The 22,544-nt window shown below is 28.1% G+C and overlaps 5 protein-coding genes across 13 annotated transcripts; 2 read left to right on the top strand and 3 right to left on the bottom strand.

Annotated features, from left to right (window-relative positions):
• Positions 1-495: 495 nt before the first annotated feature.
• Positions 496-13,862, bottom strand: LOC117212031 (ubiquitin-conjugating enzyme E2-24 kDa). 9 transcript variants are annotated; one of them, XM_033456474.1, is made up of 8 exons: positions 13,700-13,862; positions 6,383-6,626; positions 5,393-5,516; positions 5,088-5,241; positions 4,957-5,007; positions 4,332-4,464; positions 3,512-3,659; positions 496-3,278 (listed from the first exon to the last, which is right to left on the bottom strand). In XM_033456474.1, exons 4-8 carry the CDS (start codon positions 5,216-5,218, stop codon positions 3,181-3,183), a joined length of 561 nt encoding a protein of 186 aa, XP_033312365.1. In that variant the 5' UTR covers positions 5,219-5,241; positions 5,393-5,516; positions 6,383-6,626; positions 13,700-13,862; the 3' UTR covers positions 496-3,180. The 9 variants fall into 9 exon arrangements, with proteins under 9 accessions (XP_033312365.1, XP_033312369.1, XP_033312367.1 ...); XM_033456478.1 differs by having other exon boundaries at positions 5,393-5,424; XM_033456476.1 differs by having other exon boundaries at positions 6,387-6,626.
• LOC117212030 (peptidoglycan-recognition protein 2-like) lies at positions 8,305-10,079 on the top strand. Its single transcript, XM_033456468.1, has 5 exons — positions 8,305-8,577; positions 8,706-8,811; positions 9,049-9,262; positions 9,558-9,676; positions 9,776-10,079. The coding sequence occupies exons 2-5, from the start codon at positions 8,766-8,768 to the stop codon at positions 9,958-9,960; spliced, it is 564 nt and encodes a 187-aa protein (XP_033312359.1). The 5' UTR covers positions 8,305-8,577; positions 8,706-8,765; the 3' UTR covers positions 9,961-10,079.
• LOC117212032 (abscisic acid and environmental stress-inducible protein-like) lies at positions 11,584-13,078 on the top strand. The gene is made up of 3 exons (XM_033456480.1): positions 11,584-11,604; positions 11,806-11,930; positions 12,791-13,078. Exons 1-3 carry the CDS (start codon positions 11,584-11,586, stop codon positions 12,933-12,935), a joined length of 291 nt encoding a protein of 96 aa, XP_033312371.1. The 3' UTR covers positions 12,936-13,078.
• Positions 13,863-14,436: 574 nt separating the features above from the next.
• LOC117212029 (microspherule protein 1) lies at positions 14,437-18,376 on the bottom strand. The gene is made up of 6 exons (XM_033456467.1): positions 17,959-18,376; positions 16,042-16,417; positions 15,627-15,827; positions 15,074-15,493; positions 14,740-14,955; positions 14,437-14,606 (listed from the first exon to the last, which is right to left on the bottom strand). The coding sequence occupies exons 1-6, from the start codon at positions 18,072-18,074 to the stop codon at positions 14,517-14,519; spliced, it is 1,419 nt and encodes a 472-aa protein (XP_033312358.1). The 5' UTR covers positions 18,075-18,376; the 3' UTR covers positions 14,437-14,516.
• An 828-nt stretch (positions 18,377-19,204) lies between these two features.
• On the bottom strand, positions 19,205-22,160 carry LOC117211980 (serine/threonine-protein phosphatase 4 catalytic subunit). The gene is made up of 6 exons (XM_033456381.1): positions 21,846-22,160; positions 20,867-21,037; positions 20,642-20,794; positions 20,240-20,491; positions 19,886-20,124; positions 19,205-19,798 (listed from the first exon to the last, which is right to left on the bottom strand). The coding sequence occupies exons 2-6, from the start codon at positions 21,014-21,016 to the stop codon at positions 19,669-19,671; spliced, it is 924 nt and encodes a 307-aa protein (XP_033312272.1). The 5' UTR covers positions 21,017-21,037; positions 21,846-22,160; the 3' UTR covers positions 19,205-19,668.
• Between the last annotated feature and the right edge of the window lie 384 nt (positions 22,161-22,544).

Here is a 22,544-nt window from a genome sequence, read left to right as displayed (position 1 = left end):
GGTAATATTTGATCTATATCAATTTATGTATAATTTCTTTGAAAAATTGTAATTCATACTCTATGTAATGAAAACGAAAATTAGCATTCGAATGTTACCTTAGATGATTGGCTGACAAAAATAAAAGACTGATAATAATGTAATAAAGACAAAAAACGAAGTCAGTATTAAATGAGAAGTAAATAGTTGTTTTTTGTAGCATTTAGTCGCTTACAATATTTTTCTACTTGTAATTTAATTCATCAATTAATAATTAATATATTATTAACGTTCTTTAAGAGCTGACCACTTTAGCACATCTTGTTCGTATAGCTTTTATCTATACAAATAAAATATATTAAGTAAAGATTGCATTTGTATCCTCAATTGACCATTATTCCCATTAATTGAAAATGATAATTATCAGAGTGCAATTATATTTCTTATAAGCATGCTTCAATTATTTATGTGTTTCACTTAAAAGAAAATTAAAATAAAAATATAGAAAGATCAGTAAACATTCTATACGACCAGATTTTCTTCTTTTATTTTGTTCTATATTCACTCTAAGATTAGCAGACTAACATTTATTAATCATATAGGATGCTCTCTTGTAGCGTCTTACAACTATATGTTGAAAAGAAAGTAAAAGTAATTCACAAGAAAAAATAGAACAGGAATCCGTTTAAACGATCTTTTGTGCCATAATATTACCTTAGAAACATTAGTTATTATTGACTACTTATATATTCTCTAAATTCTTCTATCGCACTCTTACTTTATACGAGTTATAAAAAGCTGTTTACATTTAGCACATTTCGGAAATTATTGAAACCTTCTTCTTATGCAAGTCTTCAAATGACTCAAAGAATCGTTTAAACAATCTCCTTTACATAATTCGTATAATGAAACACGCTTCATTAAAAATGTTTTTACTTTTTTTAACATTTAATTACAAAAGAGCAAATTTCTACGTACGATCTATATACAATTTCAGGGGTCCAAAAGATCATTTTATCAAGAACCGCACAGAATATATTTACAAGAATCTCGACAGTAATTTCAATGAAATGAAAAACAAAATCCCTTTGCGCGACGTAAACTGTACAATAATTAATGAATGAAATAACTAATTAAGACAGTGAATGCTCAGTTCTAGAAACTTTAAAATTTTTGTCTTTTGTTATTATTAATTTCATTTGTGGCAGAGGCTACGATGATGTCAATAGCTGAACGATTTTTATATACGTTAATTGATCTTTTAGTAAAATTAATAATTAATCGGTATAAAACGTATTTGAGTTCTATAACTTGAATATTTCGTTCATATTCAATCTCATATAAAAAAATTGTACAACAGTATTACTTTTTGAATTATTTGCAAATGTAATCAATACAAATTTTATGGAAACCATGGACTGTGACTCTCTATCGTTAACATAGAGAAAATTATGTTTATTTACAGTTACAGCGATTTAAGTTTTATGGGCCCGATTAAAACAATCTTGAAAAGCATATTGATTGCTACACAATTTTTAACTGATTTATCAAAGTTAATTTAGATTTCATAGTTATTATTTGTTTCATATTCATATTCATAGTCAGTTACCCAATAGGTATAATCAAATAGAATAAAAACTACGTAAAAAATCTCTACATAATACTCTAATCTTTGCTAATTCGATGGAATGAAATGTGTTTAAATGAAAATTAATTTCGATCAAATAATTTTACGTAATACAGTTAATCATACTTTATATAGAAATTATATAAAGAGTGCAACATTTTAAAGGGACCCTTATGATAACTATCAGCCTAATTACTTACAGGTCAGATTATTTGTATTGTTCATAATATTGCCTAACCTATCAATATTATTTGATACTCTCAATGGACATACCACTTTAAATACTATCTCATCGCAAATTTTTAAAACGAGCAAATAAACGAAAGGAACAGAGAAAACGAGAAAAAGATAGAGAAGCCCTCACTTTCACTTTTTCACCCCTGTGCCATACTTTTAAGAAAGTTTAAGAAACTAAAAGTTCTCTTTATTGTAATTATGAAAATGTGTACTTACATATTACAGAAATTCATAATACCAATCTATTACTTTACCTTGAAAAGTAAATCGCTTCTAATTCTGGAAGACATTGTACAATAACTTTTATATTTAAAAAATCTTGTATAATTTAAAAGAAAAATTTATCATAAATCTATGCTTTACAATAAAAAAGAATACTTTCTGTTGAATTTAATATATTACATTGGTACCAATTACTAATATCAGTACTGAATATATTTTGTAAAAGTTTATTGGTTAAAAGAATTTGTGATGCTATTATAAAAGTTTCGAATCGAATTGATGCAAATATTTTTCATAGAAACAATTTATTATAAATAAAAAAAATGGGTATTTGCATGAAGATCAGTACATGTAATGGAAAAAATGATTCGAGACTAAATATTAAGGCTAGATATACATTTTTATGGCATCATTAATCAATTGTATTCACAAGAATACATTTTGGAAGATATAAACACGTTTTAAGAGCTGTAGGGTGAAAACGAGAGTAGTAAGGTAGCACATGCACGCACATTCATTCATCTTAGGCACATTTACATACTCGATATAAAAGCACATCACAATGATCGTATGGACGATCTTAAAGAGTCTTTCATTTAAAGCAATCCTTCGATAGATATACATATACATACGATAAGTTTTCGAAGGTGCAGAGAACCTGAACCATGATTATTCGAATGATCACTTATAATCATTAATGGGATTTATTAAAAAGTATAATTTAAATATAAACAGAAATCATGATTATCAAGTACATTTCGGTATATTTTTTCGAATAACCGAACATTTTTACCAGCTGTGAAGCATTTTTTAATGTGAGGTAACTTCCCTTTAATGCGACTATATCTAATGTTGATTAGCAAAACAATGTCTGTAAAATAATCACTGTTTACACGGACAAATAATTTTAATTAAAATATACTCTAAATAAAAGTACCACTACATTACTTTAAACTTACAAATAATGTTCGATTAATCGAGAAAATTTGATTATTTTCATTAATTTGTTAAAAATGACTGATCAATCCGAATAATCAAAATTTTAGCGTAGTCGAACGGGCTCCCTTAAGTTCGCTTTGAAAGAACAAGGAGATCAGCTTTATTCGAAGAGTCGTTCATGTGGCATAACGCTTAGTCCAAAGTCGTGCTATGCGATCATGCTCTTCTCTATTTTGTAGATACTGCGTTGCTATACTTCCTACTAAAGGATCCGCTGAAACATAAACAATATCATAAATAATAGCATAATAGTAAATTTATTCATATTTCTATTTTATATAATATTTTCATTTATTTAAGATGATTTTAGGATAATATAAAATTGCACAACAACAAATTTGAAGATACATAAATACATATATTAATTTCGTTAGCTTTATTTAAAGAAAATATATTATATTAATACCTAAAATAATTTAACTATAATACTTATGAAGTTTATTTTACCTGGATTACAGTCTGTTAAGAGAGAACAGATAGATAATAGTACTTTTGAAATGGTTAGCGCGGGAGACCAATTATCCTTTAAAATGTCCAAACAAATTACACCCTGACTGTTGATATTACAATGATAGATGCGTGTTCGGAATGTAACCTAAAAACATTATATTAACGATTAATTATATCTTAATGATTTTCTGTCACTCTTTCCACTACTTTTAATAGACGATCCACAATGGACTGTTTTTTATTTGTACTATATAATACAATACGTTCTGAAAGATACGTAGCCCGTTAATAAGAAATTACAGAGATAATAAACATTGTATAATGACTGCATAAAAGTCTCTTTTTCAAAGAAAATATGCTGTATTCTCATATTATCTTTATAAATTAAGTACCCAATACTGAAAAGTTAAAATCAACATATAACTTCATCTTCTTTATTTCAAAGCTATTTCTATATTCAGTTTCGTTACATTTTGTTTTTAATAAATTACAATCTAAAATTACATGTTTAATAAACTGACACTAAAATTTTATCGAGTATTATTTACTATTAATTTTACAATAAATGTATATGATTAAAACATTATATAGTGAAAAAAGTTTGAATAATAATTTAATAACGTAAACTTTGATTAGAACGCTAAAGCGTTAAAAATAAAATAACTTATTGCAAATTTCATATCATCTTGTATATAAACAATTTTTCTTTATTTTAATATCGCATTATTGCACATCAACTCTATAACTTTTACTGACATAAATTTCGCTATAAAATTTATCACAAAATTAATAATAATTAATTATGCGATTAACATACCTTTGGAGGTTTAAATGGATACTCTGGGGAGAAATGTATGTCTAAGAAAAATACTCCTCCCTCATAAACTGAACCAGGAGGTCCAAGTATTGTTGATACCCATTCATATAAATTGTCTCCTTTAGGTCCTGCACTATAAGATAAATACCAAAGTTACATAGATTATTTAGTAGTATAAAAAACGAGAACAAAAATTCCGATTTTGGCAAAAATTAACAATTAGACCATTGATTGTAATAAAGCTTTTCTAATTACTAAAAGAAAGAAATTTGAAAGTCAAACTATTGTTTACTTTTACGTAAGTAAATACTACAGTCGAACCTTGTCTTATATCATTCGAGACAATCCTAACAGCCAGAAGAAAGAAATAACGAATTTTTTGTTTCTCTCATTCTGTGACACATAGCGTAGCTTACAAAGTAAGTTTTACTTCAACTTCTAGAAATTTTCGCAATGGAAGGGAAGGGAATGAACAAAATTGTAGTTTTATAGATATTTCTGAATTATCCAGGTTTGACTGTATTATTGGCACAAATAGAAAGTAAGCCAAAATAAGCTTTACTGCGAATGTGTTAATATCGCAAATAACATAAATGATAAAAATAATTAGGGGAAAAAATCAAACCTGCAATTTGGTGGTGGATCTAATGTGATTTCTGCCAATTCTTTTTGTATCCTGCGACAAGAAGATTAGTTTAAGCTCTTGTTAAGTCTCCATGGCAGAGTCTTTTTAATTTTGGATGATGGATGTGCTACCTTTTGGCGGATGTTCCTAAAGCTTTCGACATCTTTGGATTAGGCTTCGCTTCCTTGCTCTCTGGCTTATTGTCTGCCAGTGATGAACCACGCCCCCGGCCAGTTCCACTGGAACCTGCGCCTGATGACATGGCTCTAAAATGATTTACTTAAGCTGTAAAATATATTTACTTCAGAAATACATGTAATAAGATAGCATATAAGAAATCAAGTTTAATAATATATATTTCATTATTGTTACATAGGTAATAAATAAGAAACAAATATGTAGGTCTGCAAATTATCAAAGATACAATAGAACAAACCTCGTGCCCTTGACTACGGACGTCGAGAACCTCTTTGGATAAGACACACAAAAGAGAAATACTCTTAGTACCAATGATAGTATATTCTCACCAAAAATTATTAAACGAATGATTCTCTTCTCACCTAAAATTTGATAAAATACAAAAAAATAATTTCAGTAGAATTTATTTCTTTAACATAATAATATACAGTAATTAAGAAAAATTCAAGTGATTAGATGAAATTAACTAAAAGCATTAGAATGATAAATATAAATTCATGTATAAAATTGTATTTATAAATATATTTATAATTACAAACATTTCTTAAAAGATACCTTTAAATTAAATATCCCAATTAATATATTGTGACGTTACATATTTTATTAGACTTTTCATTGATAGAATAAAAATTAGATTATAATATTGCCTTATGCGAATAACACTTTAGTACTTAAAATCAAAATAAAACAAATCCACAAGATACAAAGCAAATGTTCACATATTTCTGTATTCTACTATACATAAACAAACATTACATGAATAGTTGTACAACCTCAGTAAAAATAATTTTGCATGACAGTTTTGTTAATTTAAATTATATGAAAAAAAGAAAAATGATATGTTTGAAAGAGATTAATTAAATTCTGTAATTTTATAAATGCTTGTAAAATATGGAGTCATATATCTTAAACAAAAGTGAAAAATAATTGTCACAAAACTGAATCTATACAAATACATAAATCTTTATAGAATAAGTGAAAACATATTTATTAATTTGTACTAGATAACTAATTTAATCGGTAAGATACTTAAAACATATTATCAACATTGAATAAAGGGATTTGATAATCAGACAACGAAAGAACGTACAATAATTATCAATAATTTCTATTTAAAAAGAGAATCATAGAACCATTCATGATTCAGAGGAAGAGGTGTGTTACCTCGTTGGTAGAAAAGTTAGCCTTTCGATCGTTTCAGAATAAACTTTAGGACCAAAGATCGAACCTACGTAAATCCCAAGTGAACCGGCCGAATTCCTTGTTGGATGTACTACTGGAAGCGAGCGTGCTCCTCAGGTGCTGCTGTGTATGCTGGCGGGCTTCATCGTCGCTCTCATGTCTCGAAGTCACGATCGCGGCGTCCCTTTTCCCTCGGCGAGCGCCGAAACGTGCGCATCTCTGCGTCGCCGGATGTTGACTCTGTCGCCGCCGCGGCGGACATCGGTAATCCTAGCTTCTAGATGGATGCACTGTCTCCATCATTATTCAAAAATATGCAATACCAATCATTACCAATAAATTCCCTAACATCAGTTTTCTTCTCGTGTTTTCCATTAGGTTAGGGGATACGTTAGTCCACAATAACAATAAAAGTTGGAACTATTTGTTTCATAATATACTTGAGATATATTATTTATATGCGTAGGTGATACAGATATGAATTTCCTTCTATTGCTACTAGTTAAAAATCTAGTTATTTAGAAGTGTAAAAAATGGTAGCTTCATTTGTATGACGCGTGCGCGCGCGCGTGTGTGTGTACAGTGGGTTGCAAAAGTTTTCGTACCTATACTTGCGCACAGAAGAGTTTTATTTTTATATTATGCTTATCATATAAAACGTTTTAAAACTTTCATAACACTAATGAGACGCGATTACGTGATTATATCGGTAAAATTTTATTGAAATTATTATATATTATATATGTGCAACATGTTTATTGCAGACCTATATTTAGTAAAAGCTTAATATACAATATGAATAGTAATACCGTCTTAAGCGTATATGTAGTGAAACGTATTAATATTGTGGATGATTGCCAGTTTAAATATTTTTGTGCTTGGAGTTAGGTTTCTACAAAATATATATTTGTGTTAAATATCTTGCAACCTCTGTATATTTTCAGAATCGTTAAAAATTTTACCAATATAATCTGATAGTTGGGTGTCATTACAGCGCTAATGGAATTTTAATATGTTTCGTATAGTACACGTAATATGATCATAAAAAGCACACCCGTTGTATGTATCTGCTAAATGTACACCTATTTGAAGATGGAAAAAACACAAAGGTGGGATATTAAGGTGGGATATTTGTAGACGTTCAACAGGAACTTTTGAATTCTAGCTTTCCTGAAGTTCAACAGGAATTTTTAAATTATAGGTTTCCTGAAGGTGAATTACATATAACAGTTTTGAGTTTATTTTCGCGGATGAATTTTTAATTATTTCAAAGTTTTATCGCGTGCTAACTGAATTAGGAGGACGCTACTGTGGACGAAAACTATGCAAAGATCGGTTGTATTCATGCACTATAATAAAGTTAATTAAATTGCAGTGTGATTTGTTATTATATTTAGTTTTAAAAGTCAGTTTTTTCCTTGCATCCTTTTTAATTTTTTTCTGTTATTACAATTTCATAAATTTCTAGAATAAGCGGAATGCGCGCGTTGATTGGTCGATTAAATAGATAAGGAAGATGGTCGACGAGTAGTTCTACTAGAGGGAAATTTGAACGCATTTTTAAGAAAGAAAGACAGGAAATAATTAAAGGACGAAGAAGGGTAAACATATCGACTTAAAATAATCAAAACTCATAGATGAGGACTGGACATATATGTGATGAGTAGAAACGGCGACATTATGGAAATATCCTCCTACAGTAATTTCCTTACTGTAGCTGGAAACACGCGGCAGAAAAGCATAACACAGGACGAATTCATCTTGGAAGACACTAGGAATAACATATTTTATATTATTGACTAAATGAATTAACTATTTATTATAACAGCGATAAATATTGTAGACCGATGAATTTACCGCTAAACGGTCTGCATTCCATTTAAATACATTTTTGAATAACGAATAGTTTGGGAGATAATTACGTGTGAACCTTCAAATCGAACACCCTGTACATGTATGTAGCTTACTTCTTGAGTTATGGATGATTAAAGAAAATGTCCAAAGTGTTTACCTCGTTACTTTAGTGAATGTTATTAACTGAATATGTACTTATGCACATACGTTGTAACTCCGAAGCATGACTTGATCTTTTCTAAAGTTTACAAAATAATACGAATCCAAAATTAAATATATGAGCTATATCTGGAATATCTCCGCTTGTGCGCACATTCAGCAAAAAAAAAAGAAGATAAAATGCAGAAAAGAAACATTAACGCTTTAGATTATATGAACTTTAGTCGGGTGAGATAGCTTCCAACTGCAAGCACATTTAACCACATATTTCTCTTCGTTTATTAATTGCTCCGCCCTTTATAATTGATACATTTGTTGAAATATAATAGTAGTTTATTGTATTTTTTTATTTTTAGTTTATTTAGACGAATAAAGAACATACGGGTCCAGCTTTACAAGTGATCAATATTTACAAGATGCAAAAGTTGATGTTCATAATCTTTCTTCTCTTTCGTATCGGTGGTAAGTCAGTATTTAAATGTTATCGAAGATAATGTAATTTTACTAAAAACTATGCTAATAACTGTTTTCGAGAAAATATACTTGAAAAGAAGTAAACATTTTACAAAATTATTTTGTATTTTCGACGTTATTCAACAATCGTACACATAGATATGTATGTACACGATGTTTTTATACATTAAAAATACAAAACGTATGTTTCTTAAGAATAAAGAAATATAAATCTTGCTTTCTCAGACGGAAACGAAAATTGCCCTCAGATTATCGGACGGAGCGAGTGGGCTGATGTAGACGCAAAAAGCATAAATTATTTAATTATTCCCATACCATATGTCATTATTCATCATACAGTTACCGCAGAATGTGATACTAGAAGTACATGTATTGCTCAAGCCGAGAACATTCGATCTTATCACATGGATAGTAATGGATGGGATGATATAGGATACTCTTAAGTATCATTTTAAATACATTACTTACACCACATAACATGATCATATAAGATCTGTAGTTTAAATGTAGAAAAAATAAATGACAATGAACTTTAAATAATTCAAAAAAGAATTTTAATCCGCTCACTTTAATCTCTCATTAACTAGATTTCGGTTTTCAATATTTTACAACGATTCTAAAGAAATTTGTATTCTTTATTTATTATTTTTATATTTATAGAGTGCAACTGACAATTGTATGAAACAATAAGCGTTTTATTCTACCGTTTGTTATTTAATATTTTTACACGATAGGTTTCTAATCGGTGGAGATGGGAATATATATGAGGGCCGCGGCTGGAATCGTGAAGGAGCTCATACCATTGGATATAATAAAAAGTCTGTCGCAATTGGTTTCATCGGAAATTTTCAAGGTATTCACACTTTCTTTCTTTTGTGATTATATGTATTATACATTTGTATTTTTATATTATAATTATTTTATGTTAAATGCAATATCCTTTTTTACTCAGAAAAGGCCGCAAGTGGTAAAATGCTGAATGCTGCGCATAAATTAATTCATTGTGGCAAATCAGAAGGAATACTTAGAGCAGATGTTCGTGTAATCGGCGCTAAACAAGTTACAGCCACTAAGAGTCCTGGATCACAACTTCAGAAACAGATTAGAAATTGGCCTGAATGGGTTTCTACTCCGTAACCGCAGAACATAAATGTTTGAATGTAGTATTTGTCTAGCAATAACAATGTTATACGAATAATATAATTAACAGGGAAAATGTTGATTTGGATAATATATTTAGCATCTTTTATTTTATATTCGTTTGTTAAACGAGTCGATGCACCACATAAAATTGAAGACATATTTTTTTATATCCTTAATTATATTAGCCTTAGAAAATACTTAGTACATTAATATAAGATAATAAAATGTTGCTATTAATACTAATAAAATGATGAGATTCATTAATATTTTAATACTTAACTATATTCTTTCTTTCATTTGCTTTTGACGTAAGTATCGAAGGGAAAAATTGTTTGTATTCCTATCTCGTCTCTGTCTCTTCGAATATTTTCAATAATCGATATTAGATTCATACTAGATATTAGAATCGTCAAATGCCGAATTTGTATCTGCCGTGATTTATTCTCAAAGTGAACGATGCAATTTGTCGATTTAAGGTATGATATCGAAAAGTCCTGCCCTTATTCCCAAAACATCGTTTTAGCAATTAAACATACATAGAATATGTTCGGACGAAGAACATTTTATCGTAAAATACGAATGTAATTACAATCCTGTTTATTCTACTGTATTCGTATGATTAGAATGACTCGATGTAAACAACAGGTCACACCTTCAATAACTATATCGTAATAAGACAACGTTTCATATCCTGTAATTAAAAAACGCATTCTTAGCTGCATGCTTACTTATCAATATTTCCTTGTGACTTTGTAAACAAAGTATTTAAAGACAAACTGCGTATAATATGTAATTTATTTTTCCTTATATTAGTTTCCTACTGTTTACCAGAAAAATTTCTCAGAACATATCACGATCGATCTAATTTATTCATATTACGCGTACTTCTCGTTATTAAAATAACAATACGATTCATTAACAATGTACACCATGTACACCGAAGTTCTCTCTCACTTAGAACCAAAGAATATCTCCGATTTCACTCGTACTACAAAACTTAACACCACGGTGTACTTATTACTGCCCTTAAAATGTTACTACCTTAGGGCATAATCTATTTGTATCACACAGAACATATTCGAAAGATACTACTTCCCTGCAAAATAATATTAAAATAATATATAATATATAAAAATTTGTTATAACAGATAAACAAAGTTTATCGTTTGTCTCTTTATTTATCTAAAGACATAGTAAAATAAAGATGACTTTACACACCGGTGCTATTATTTTAAGGAATAGGTATAGAAGATATAGAAGATATCAAATAGTGGACAAATAATTTACTACACAAAGATACAAAGACGAAGATTACTAATTAACTAGAAGAATATCAAATAATCGCAGCTTCTTTAGACTGCAAATCTCCTTCTAATGCTTTCAGTAACTTTTTATTGCACAAAGTTATTTTATATAATAAGAAAATTAAAATGCTGTCCAGAAAATTTTGGTGTAAACTGTTAAAAAAGGTGATTCGACATTTTTCAATCGTACTTATACAATGTTTACCTTATTCTTCGCAATCTTGTGTGTCATCTCAATCCTTCTTCGCAACTGTTTGTGCTAGCAAAGACATATATAAAGCCGATCCTGACCGATCTGATCTCAGTTCTCAAAATGTTGCGACCAGTGCATTTGGTGAGTACTGAATTCAGTGTGTTTACTGAAATTTTATTTTAAAAAATCTTTGACGTTCTTTCTGTTTATATTTCAAGAAATCACATTATTATTTTCCATGAAACGAACGATATCTAAAAATTATTATTCTTTTTCTTAATAATATACCGTATTACTGTTCCGTCATATAAATAAAGAATAAAGGATGTCTTTCGTATATAGATCTTACTTGTCTCAATGATGGTTTTGGTATCCTGTTTGGAGGAGCCTTTAAAACCTGCTACTATGGAGGTTGAATCTTCTTTGAATAATGTCAAGGACTTGAATGCTGATGCAACTGCTTATGAGTAAGTAAAAATAATTTACGATATCAAACAATTGACGAGTTGATTTAAAAACTATTTATCGTTGAAAAATAAGCACTTTCTATCATACACGATGATAAAAGTAACGGAATATAATCCATGTTTCCTAACTTTCTGCTGGACGCTTTCTGTTTTCATTGCGGAATGGATTTTATGATAAATTAAACTAATAAACGATATTATTTCATGTTTCTTTTGGATATCTCGAAAGAAAAATAATTATTTTATTATTACGTCTAATTTAATACTGATTAACGTGTTAAGAACATTTTTTTTGGCAGATTATCGCAAGTCTAAAAAATCGAAGCATCCAACGTTTAGATACCTTAAAATCGTATTAACTATATCTGGGTTCCAATGCCAAAGTGTAAACTTAAATCACGCTTTTCAATCTTTAGTATAAAACAAATCACAGTTGCAAAGCCTTGTAACTGAAATCATTAGAGATATATACGTAATTTTTTGAACGCAGATAAAATGTTTATCATTTTATTGTTTAAAAGTGAATCTGTGTACTGGGCATTGTTGTATTTTGAAATATAAATAGACCGTTTTTCTCGCAACAAGATATGGATCTAATATCGTTTTTACGCTATTATATTAAAAACTAATTTTTAGAATGAGAAAATTGTTTACCTTCGAAAATTTTTTTTTTTTTTTTTTTTTTTTTAAGTGAACTTTAATACACTCTGGCTTTGAGGTGCAGATATGAAATAATCTTTGAAAGTCTAGTTAAGAATAACATTATTTCCAAAGTAGTTTGTTCGTCCCTTTATTAACGAATTACTTATAAAGAACTTTTTATTCCCGAATTTAATAACATTTTTATTAATGTTTTTAAGCTCTGATAGACAGCATTATGGACATGGATGGAATGGTGGTGGCGGTGGACACGGAGGTGGTGGCGGTGGACACGGAGGTGGTGGAAATGGACATGGAGGTGGTTGGGGTGGACATGGAGGTGGTTGGGAAGGAAGGGGCGGTTGATGATGACGCAAGCAGAAAGAACAGTATCCAGTGAAACATTACTGAAATATCGAATTATTGTAACATTTGTCACTTCACTTTTTCCATGATTATAATTTCCACAATATCTAATCCTTTAAAAAATAAATGTTATTTCCAATATATGTGTAACTTATATTTCGCTCGTATCACTACATGATACATCTCGAATTACATTAACATTATTAGTTGTTTGTTTCGTAACTTTGTATCGACTAAAAGATCACTAGCAACTGGTATATGGTAAATACGGCGGGGAGGTGGGGAGGCCATAGAAGATGGAAAAGATAAAAGAGCATAAAATATAATTAATTAAGTGACATTACTTTATTTCAAGATATTATCTTCAAATAATTATTACAGTAGATTTTTTAAATAATCAAGTGACTTTTCGTTGAATTACTTTGTCATTTGACTATCAAATGAAATGATTTTTTATTTTACTTGATACTCTCTATTTGAATAAATGTTTCTTGAAATAAATTTAATGTATGAAAGACAAGGGGAACATAAACACAAATTACACAAGCATTCTGCTCTGCGTGTTTCTTTGTTTCTCATATGCAAATTTTTACAACATTACGATTGAAATATTTTTTAAACTAATGATTGTTCAACCCAAGTACCTCGACACATTTTTACGGAGAATGACAAAATGCATCGAATAGTGCATCGAATAAAACAATGTATAGTTTCATTTAGAAAAATAGAGGTTAACTTGTAATCTCTGGAATGTATTCACTTACGGTAAAGACAGGTGCACCGCGTGATGCATCAGTCGAAACCATTTAATTTCTCGTAATGAAATTTTTCTCAACATTATACATACATATATCCCGTATCTTCCTTTCTTCCTTTCTTCCCCGGTATTTAAACAGCCCCGGACCTCGGATTCGCATTTCTACATTTCCGCTATGTTTCCGACCACAGTGGCGAATCCAGAAGGTGATCCCCCCTACCGTCCCTCCACAAAGAGTAAGGAAACATAAAAATATTATGTCACATTCTACCGTCCCTCCCCAAAGAGTAAGAAAACATAAAAATATTATGTCACATTCTGAAAAACTTGTTAAGTATATAATTAATGTGAATTGAATTATTTAGGCTGATAGTATCAGATAGAAATATTACACGTACACGTTTCAATCCCCCCTCCCCCTCCCCAGGCAATGCTCCTTGATCCCCACTATCTGCTCAAGATTACGCATTGCCTTTAGAATATAAACAATTCCTTGTACGGCTCCTCAAAGGTATACATATGTTCATTTTTTCTTTCAGTAATGCATTTATTGTAAATTTTCTAATATTTAAACAAATACAAAATATAGATGAATTAAGTTGCTTTGTACAATGCAAGCCAATATTAACGAGGAAACAAAATTACAATATACAAAATTGAGCAAAATTTATTAGTTTCTTTTAATGGAACAATTATTTACTTTATACAAAATTCTTATATATGTATATATATATATATATATATATATAATACGATAAACGTATACGAGACAATACATTATTTATAGTAGTACACAATATTAATTATGGAATGAAATAGAACACTCATGGTTTCAAATTTAGTTTGACTACCTCTTGACGTATAACAGAAATCAGTTCTTGATTTATCAAAAATATAAATCTCAGACCTGCAATCTAAAAAAAAAGAAAAAAAAAGAACATTGAAAGTATTATATGTCTTGTAGAAAGTGTATTAGTAAGAGTAAAATGTTCTCTTTTATAATATAATAAATTCTCTTAGTATAATAAAACTAAACTAATTTAGTACCTCAATTACACTATTGTTATTAAGCTTCATTTTATTTCCTGCAAGAATGGGCCTGCTGTCTACAAAAATTGGTCGTTTTCCCTCTGAAGAAAGAAAGAAATCTCCATTATTTCTTAGCCGAATAGTTCCTTGTCTTCTTGATATTTTCCAGGCTGGTCCTTCTAATGTTAAATCTACATCCACATTATGGTCTTTTGTTGAACGACCCACAGTAATCTAATCAAAGAGTTAAGAGTTTAAATACGAAATCAATTAAAATAATACAAGATAAGTTTAAGTGGAAATTTCCTACGATATAGTTTAAAAAATTCATTTTATCCTTTCTAAAAATTACCTCTCGTGATCTCATTAAATATCTAACAAGCCTTCCCCTAAGTATCGCTAAAGTTTGATTATCAAAATCTGGTGGATTTACTCCTGTTACGCTATCAACTAGAACCTGCCATCTACACAATTCATTTTCTAACACTTTTATTTCTCTTTTATTTCTCCTATCTGCTGCAATAAGTTCCGCATCTACTAACTCATCTTTCTGTTCCATTAATTCTGTATCATTGATCATTTCTTCTGCATCAGAAAAATTAAGAACGTGTTCACCCCGTGGTAAACTTTGTACAGTTTGGTCAGGAAGAAGATGATATTGTTTCATTAACTGCCAATGAGCTAATAAAGCTTTTGCAGTTCGGGCAGAATAAAATGTATGAGCATTTGCTTCAAGAAGTTCTTGAAAAACTTCTACCGTTGGTTGAGTAATCTAAACAGATATAAAAAGTTTTCTTATTATGTAAAAAATATATGTATAAGAAACTAAAGCCAAAGGTATTTTATATTTTAAATTTATTAATATAGCTTAAAAAATATTTTATTAAATTATAACATTTAATTACCGATTTTATTGTACCCAGAAGATCTTCCTCTGCTTTACTGTATAAAGTTCTTGCTTGCACACTAGCAATTAATTCTGGATGTAAATTACGCATAGCTTGTACTGCTACTCTTGAAACAGCACTGTCGTATAACAAAGCGTACCATCTTTGTTGTATTTCTTGCAATGTAAAACGGCAAGAAAATTTTGTACCTCTGTGAACCTATTGGACATCAATGAGTTCTATGTATTACTACTATATTATTATTTTTAAAAAATATGAAAAATGAATGATACTAACAATACCTTAACATACTTAGTAAAACAGTAAAACATTTATTGTATTTCTTTAATTTTAGCATTATAAAGTTAATTTCAAGCAATTAGATCTTTGTATTAAATGCTTGCAATAAAAAAAAAAAAGAGAAAATAAATACCATTCTTAAATCATTTGTCTGTTGCACACCAGTGATTAATGCTAAGTCATCTGTTGGTTTCCATCTTCCTAGATCTTTTGTTGCATTTACTGAATGTGAATGATTTTTATTCTTCTTATTTTTTCGTCCTGGAGCATTCGACGCTCCTGGTCTACTTGTTCGTCTGTTACATCTATCCGATTGAGAAACATTGGTAGAAACCTGAATAGGACTTGGTGCATTTTGTTGTGGAACAGCAGACTCTATTGGGGTAGTAGAAATTGAGACAGTTCTAGATCTGGAGGCAGACTTTGTACTTGTAGCTGGAGGTTGTAAGTTGAATGTTGTTTCAACAAGCTCGTCATCAAATTTTCTACGCTTTATTGTACGTGAAGAACTAAAAGTATAATACAAATGATATAGTTGAGATATATATAAGAATTATTAATCTGTATTTAATTAATTTAATTAATTTTTTCGGTATTACATTATATTTGAGTATTATATTATATTATATTATATATTGAGTATTATATTATATTGATTATTTTTAATCTTACTTATTGTATGTCATCTTTATTGACAACTTCCTTTGTATAAAGTACATAAAAAGTAATCAAACAAGTAATTCTTATATTGTATGCTTCTTCCTAATTATATTTGCTTATACAATTAATATTGTACGTAAGATATGATTTTAAATTAAGTATGACTTCAATAAAGCTTTGTGCCTACAGTTGTTTGCATTTATATATGTACTTACACAAATGTATTTGTTTGTCCATCTTAACAAGCAAAATAAAATCTTATAGAAATTTTAAATGTACAAAAAAGTTTTTCTATTTATAAATGAAGGGATAGATTATAAGTTTGTAATAACTTAATCATCTCATAACTCATAAATAAATAAAAATAAATTTAACAGTTCTTTTATTTGTAAATGGATATAATAAATGTTCAAACAATGTTAAAGTCATATAATATCACGATATCCATGTGAACACAAATTTATTGAGAATTAATGTTATTTTACAGTTGCATTAACAACAATTGCAATAAAATGGTTGATTGATTTTGAAAGATAATTGCTTTTATTCGTTTATTTTATTCGATAATTGCTTATTTTACAGTTGCATTAACAACAATTGCAATAAAATGGTTGATTGATTTTGAAAGATAATTGCTTTTATTCGTTTGTATTTTACAGTCTTACGTGCAAACTTATTTCACTTTTAATTTTAAAAACTAATAGCCACAAACATGTTTTATTAATAATGTTTCTTCTCGTTTCACTTCACCTCATATATATATAAATTGCATTTTCTAGCACTGGTCAATTTATAAGGATACTATGTCAAAACTGCCTTCATATATATAAATATTTCATTTTAAATAATTCATGCAAATGTTTGTTCTAATTCTCTAAATGTTTACTTAAGTTATGTTATTATATACGTTTTATGAAGAATTAAACAAATTTAATTGAAGTTATAATTTACTCACTAGAATTTACTTTTTAATATAAAATATTATCTAATTAGTATTAGATTAAATGTTTTGTCATAAAAATGTATCAATAGAGTTAATAGTAATCTATTATGAACTGCATTAATGAAAGAATTAACATTTATAAAAATATATAAATTGTCTTCTCTACTAAGTACTAATATTTATAATATTTACAAAATCAATTTTAGTTTGGACATTATTAATAACTAATATAAAGTTAATTAACACAAACTTGTATAATATTCTCATTTGATTGTATTAAAATAAAAACAATTATTCATTCATATTTTTCATAAAATAATATTACGTCATGTAATTATGTGGTACAATTAAAGAATTAAGCTGCCATTAGATGTATAGTATACAATATATGAACATAGAAACGTTTAAATCTGTAAATACATCTATAAGTGAAAAGTTAATATGCACCTTCTACGTTTTGTTGACAATGGATCCAAATTTGGAGATTCAATAGATATATTTAAAAATCCATCAGTATTATGGGAAAATCCATGATTTACATTTGAAGGAGTTGGAACATCCATAATTTGATAGGTTATGTTATTGTAAACAACTAATTATTGATATACATAAGTGAATTGTGTCATTGTACGGTGAATAATAAAACTTTCACGATATATTAATAAGTACTAGTTATGAACTAGTTTCATTAATGTCTAATGTTCATTTAAATAACTAAAATGTTTTATACGTCACGTATTCTTCGTATTTATGTTCCAACCACGATTTAACAGAAGAATCAACCGTGGAAACAACTTTGATAGATATCATGTCAGTAGTGTTGCCAATATACGCAAAAAAATAGAACTATAGAATATGATAATACTTCGTTGCTTTTAGCAGATCTTTATTATATTTAAAAAAAAAATTGTTCTGCAATATTTTTACTCAAATACTTTTACTTAAATACTTATGAACTGTCTAGTTCTTTGTTTAAAGGCATCATACAAATATTTTAATTCGAAATGAAATTTAAAGCTGAAAGAAATATATTCACAAAATTTATGTTGATACTATTAGCAAATTGATATTAATTAACTAATATGTAAATCTAATCATTAAAAGCATTTGTTTAATTAGACTATATTATTATAATTTTACAAGGTTTATCACTTACATAATGTCAAAAAATGTATATTATAATTACATGTAGAAGTATTTAAATTGCTAATTAAGAATAATATATATAAAAAGAAATCGATAATATTAATAACACTAAATTAAAATTGTAAATCGAATAACTAAGGATTGAAATAATTAAGCTTCGTTGACACTATTTCTCTATAAAATCAGTTTTTCTGAAATTATAGTTTGTCAAATTATTTTTGAAATTCACTATACAGCTGGGTTATAAAATGGTCTGTTACTTCAATAATTACGATCTCGTACCTATTAGAACGTAGTTACATAAAAAATTATTATAATTATAATTATAATAAATTTACTTACTTTTGAAGTCAAACAATCACTTATAAGTTCTACTTACTTTTTCTATTTTATTGTTTCTCATGCTAAATAATTACTTTAATATCATTAAAATTTAGTTATAGATTGAATCATATATAAATTAAATATTTATACAATATAAGATAGAATTACGCAATTTGATTTTCTACACACGTTTAAAACATTTTGTATGAAATAATTACAGAAATTAAAGCAAAAGAAGTTCAATCTTATTATAATAATTAAATGTACTTAGTACAAATGTTTTCGCATATGTGTGTGTACGTATCTTTGAAGCTTGAGAAATGACAAAATACACATTTTTAAAAGATATATACTTTTATCATCAAGGACAAAACTATTTAGTATATTTTGTAGAGTCATATAGATTTTCATATTAACAAACTATGATATTGAGAAACACATATACTCATATTATTTATTATATCAAATTGATATTTCCAATACCGATCGAAGTCCGTTGCTAATATTTAATTACAAATGAAACAACATTAGTTTTTGTCTACAATATTCTCATGATCAAATCCCCTTTTCCTATGTGAACGTTTTGTAAATATGTGTCAAGCAATCATTTAAAATGGTTTCTTTTAAAAAAAAAAAAAACATTCGGAAATATTTTGGTTTATACAGTCATTTTTAATTAAATTTTTTTTATAAAAAGTAATCAGCCTGAGGCTTTTTACTAGGTATTCCTCGACTTTCCTGTGGTGCTGCTTCAAATATTGTGAATTCTCGCTGAAGGTGTTCATTTAATTCTAATATTGCAGCAACATTACCACATCTATCAAAAAAATATTATATTAAAAATATCAATTTATAAAAAAGATCAAAGATGTAATCTCTTTATATCCTTAAAATATTCATTTACCTATAGCAGTAATTAGGTGCTGACCAAACAGTCAAAACAGTCTCATTAAAGTGCCATTTATATCCTTCCATAACTAATTGATGTGCTCTACAAATCATCTCAATATCATTTGCAGAATTAAACTGTGCTACAACATCACTTCCGAAAAGGTAACCAGCTCCACGTGGCGAAACTCCCCAACCTTGAGTATCTTCAGGATCTGACCAAAGTAAATCACACATTGGACCATCATGTGGCACCTATAAGAAGTTTATAAATATATATTTTATTACATTGTATTTTATACCATAAAATTTTATCTAATATATATAAATAGTTCAATATTTTTTATACGAATTTAAACATAGTTCCTACTTCTTGTTTTCTATCTATAGTCCTTATTTGATCAAGTGTTTGAATGCTTGGAGATAATCCACCATGAACACAAAATATTTTTCCATCAATGATAGCGGAAAGAGATAAATAATCAAATATTTCAGTACAATATCGCCAAACTGTAATGCTGCCATATTTGCGTAAACATTCATCATAAAAACCATAAACTTGTGTAATCTGTCGAGATTCATGATTTCCTCTTATTAATGTAATCCTATCAGGATAACGAACCTGTAAGTATGTTCACATCCATAGTTGTCATTACAGAGGTAATAATTCATTTCCTCAATGTAATTTTCAAAGTTAATAATTTTATTGATCATCATATTAATTTCTTATATCTTTAAGGCATTATATCGTTATAAAAATTTTTATAGTTACTTTTAATGCCAAAAGTAGAAGGAATGTTTCAACACTATAAAACCCTCTGTCAACAAAGTCTCCCATAAATAGATAATTTGTCTCTGGAACATCACCCCCAACCTTAAATAATTCTTTCAAGTCATAAAATTGACCATGAATATCCCCACATACCTGAAAATAAATCATGCCTTTTATAAACTATGATTATAATAATGCTTTACATTTATTGTAATAAAAACATACAGTAACTGGAGAGTCCACTCTTTGTACGTTACTCTCTTCAATAAGAATTTCACGTGCCTTGGCACAAAGAGCTTTAACCTCTGCTTCTTTGATGATTTCACATTTTTTTAGTTGTTCTATTTGCCGATCCAAATCACTGGAATCAGCCATTTTATAAAATAGTGACCTTCACTGAAAACAATACCAAAAATCTTTCTATTCCTTTTAATACAGAAGTTACTTAACAATATAATAAACCCACATAATCGATTTATAATTATATATTATGAACAGTATAAGTTTATGTGAAACTATTAAAATTATCTGTTATTTACTGTATGATATACTTTCTTTGATATATATAATTTGAACTATTACTGAACATCTCTATTTTAAAAATGTTGTATAAATATGAAACAAAGACTTAAAACAATGCTTAAATAGTGTCATATATGTAATCAATGTGTTATAAAACCATTAATAAATAACAAACTTGATAAGTAAAGTAATACAATATGATTTATAATTTCATACTTATAAAGTTATTAGAGCATATATGATAAGACTATAAAGAAACTTTTTGCTACATAGTCCTTAATCAAAAAACTCCATAATACATAACAATGTAAAAAAAATAATACATCATCTAGCATTAAACATTTCTTTGATAATGAAGAGGTCAATGCTTTAGAACAGCTGGAATTCTATGCTGAATGTAGCAGGTATTACATTGTTTAAAAATGGATATAATACGTTCCTTCTACAAATGTTTATGGAATTATTAACCGAATTATTTTTTAAATTTGTATAACAGTTACACTTTTATAAATATACATTTACAAACAGTTGCATATACTGCAAATGTACAATCTAATCAATTACGATTGTGTGTAAAAATTTTTCTTATCTCAACGTAATAGATAAAAAGTTAATAAGAAAATATATGCAATAAACAAAGTATGCAAATAAATAATGTGTATAAAAGAAACGATAAACGTACCTGATCGTATAAAGGGAGCGAGGTTTGCTTCGCCTAATAAATAAAACGCATTTAAACAATGCACGTGCAATTAAAATTCTTTGCGGTTATTTCATAAGAGTTAAAACATTAATAAGTGATTAGAAACAATCCAAAAGTTCATTTCAACAAATATCAAACATTACGATATAACTGACATTCAACATAGATTAAAGTAAACCGAGGAAAGAAATTTGAACAAATTTGTTGTTTCTATTCTAGATTTTATTCTATAGTGATATCGTTTGTTTAGCCGATTCGACGTGATGAGAATTCTCCTTTAGTTTGTATCTAGTAACTCAAAAAACTTTGGAAAATACATATGTATATTTAAATTCAAATTTCCCTAGATTCAAACGACTGCAATATATTTCTCAGAATGCAAGATGATGTATATAAAAATTGTTTTCGCTTTTAAATGTGCAAACATGTTTGAATTTTTGAAATAAAACTATTTGATAACAAAATTATCAAGTGTTATGTGGAAGAGACATAGCTATTACGTGATCTCGAAGATTGGGATATGTAAGACACTTTTTAATTACCTTAAAGATGCTATAAAAACATTAATTATTCTTAATTTACTATAATTTATTAATATTATTAAAGTCAATGTTAATATTAACAAATTAATATACGATGAAACAACTTGAAAATCTTAATAGGATTGAATAAAAATAA

The sequence above is a fragment of the Bombus bifarius genome, unplaced genomic scaffold (assembly GCF_011952205.1).
Source record: "Bombus bifarius isolate JDL3187 unplaced genomic scaffold, Bbif_JDL3187 scf7180000008265, whole genome shotgun sequence".
NCBI lineage: Eukaryota > Metazoa > Arthropoda > Insecta > Hymenoptera > Apidae > Bombus > Bombus bifarius.
This window is presented reverse-complemented; position numbering and strand designations above follow the sequence as displayed.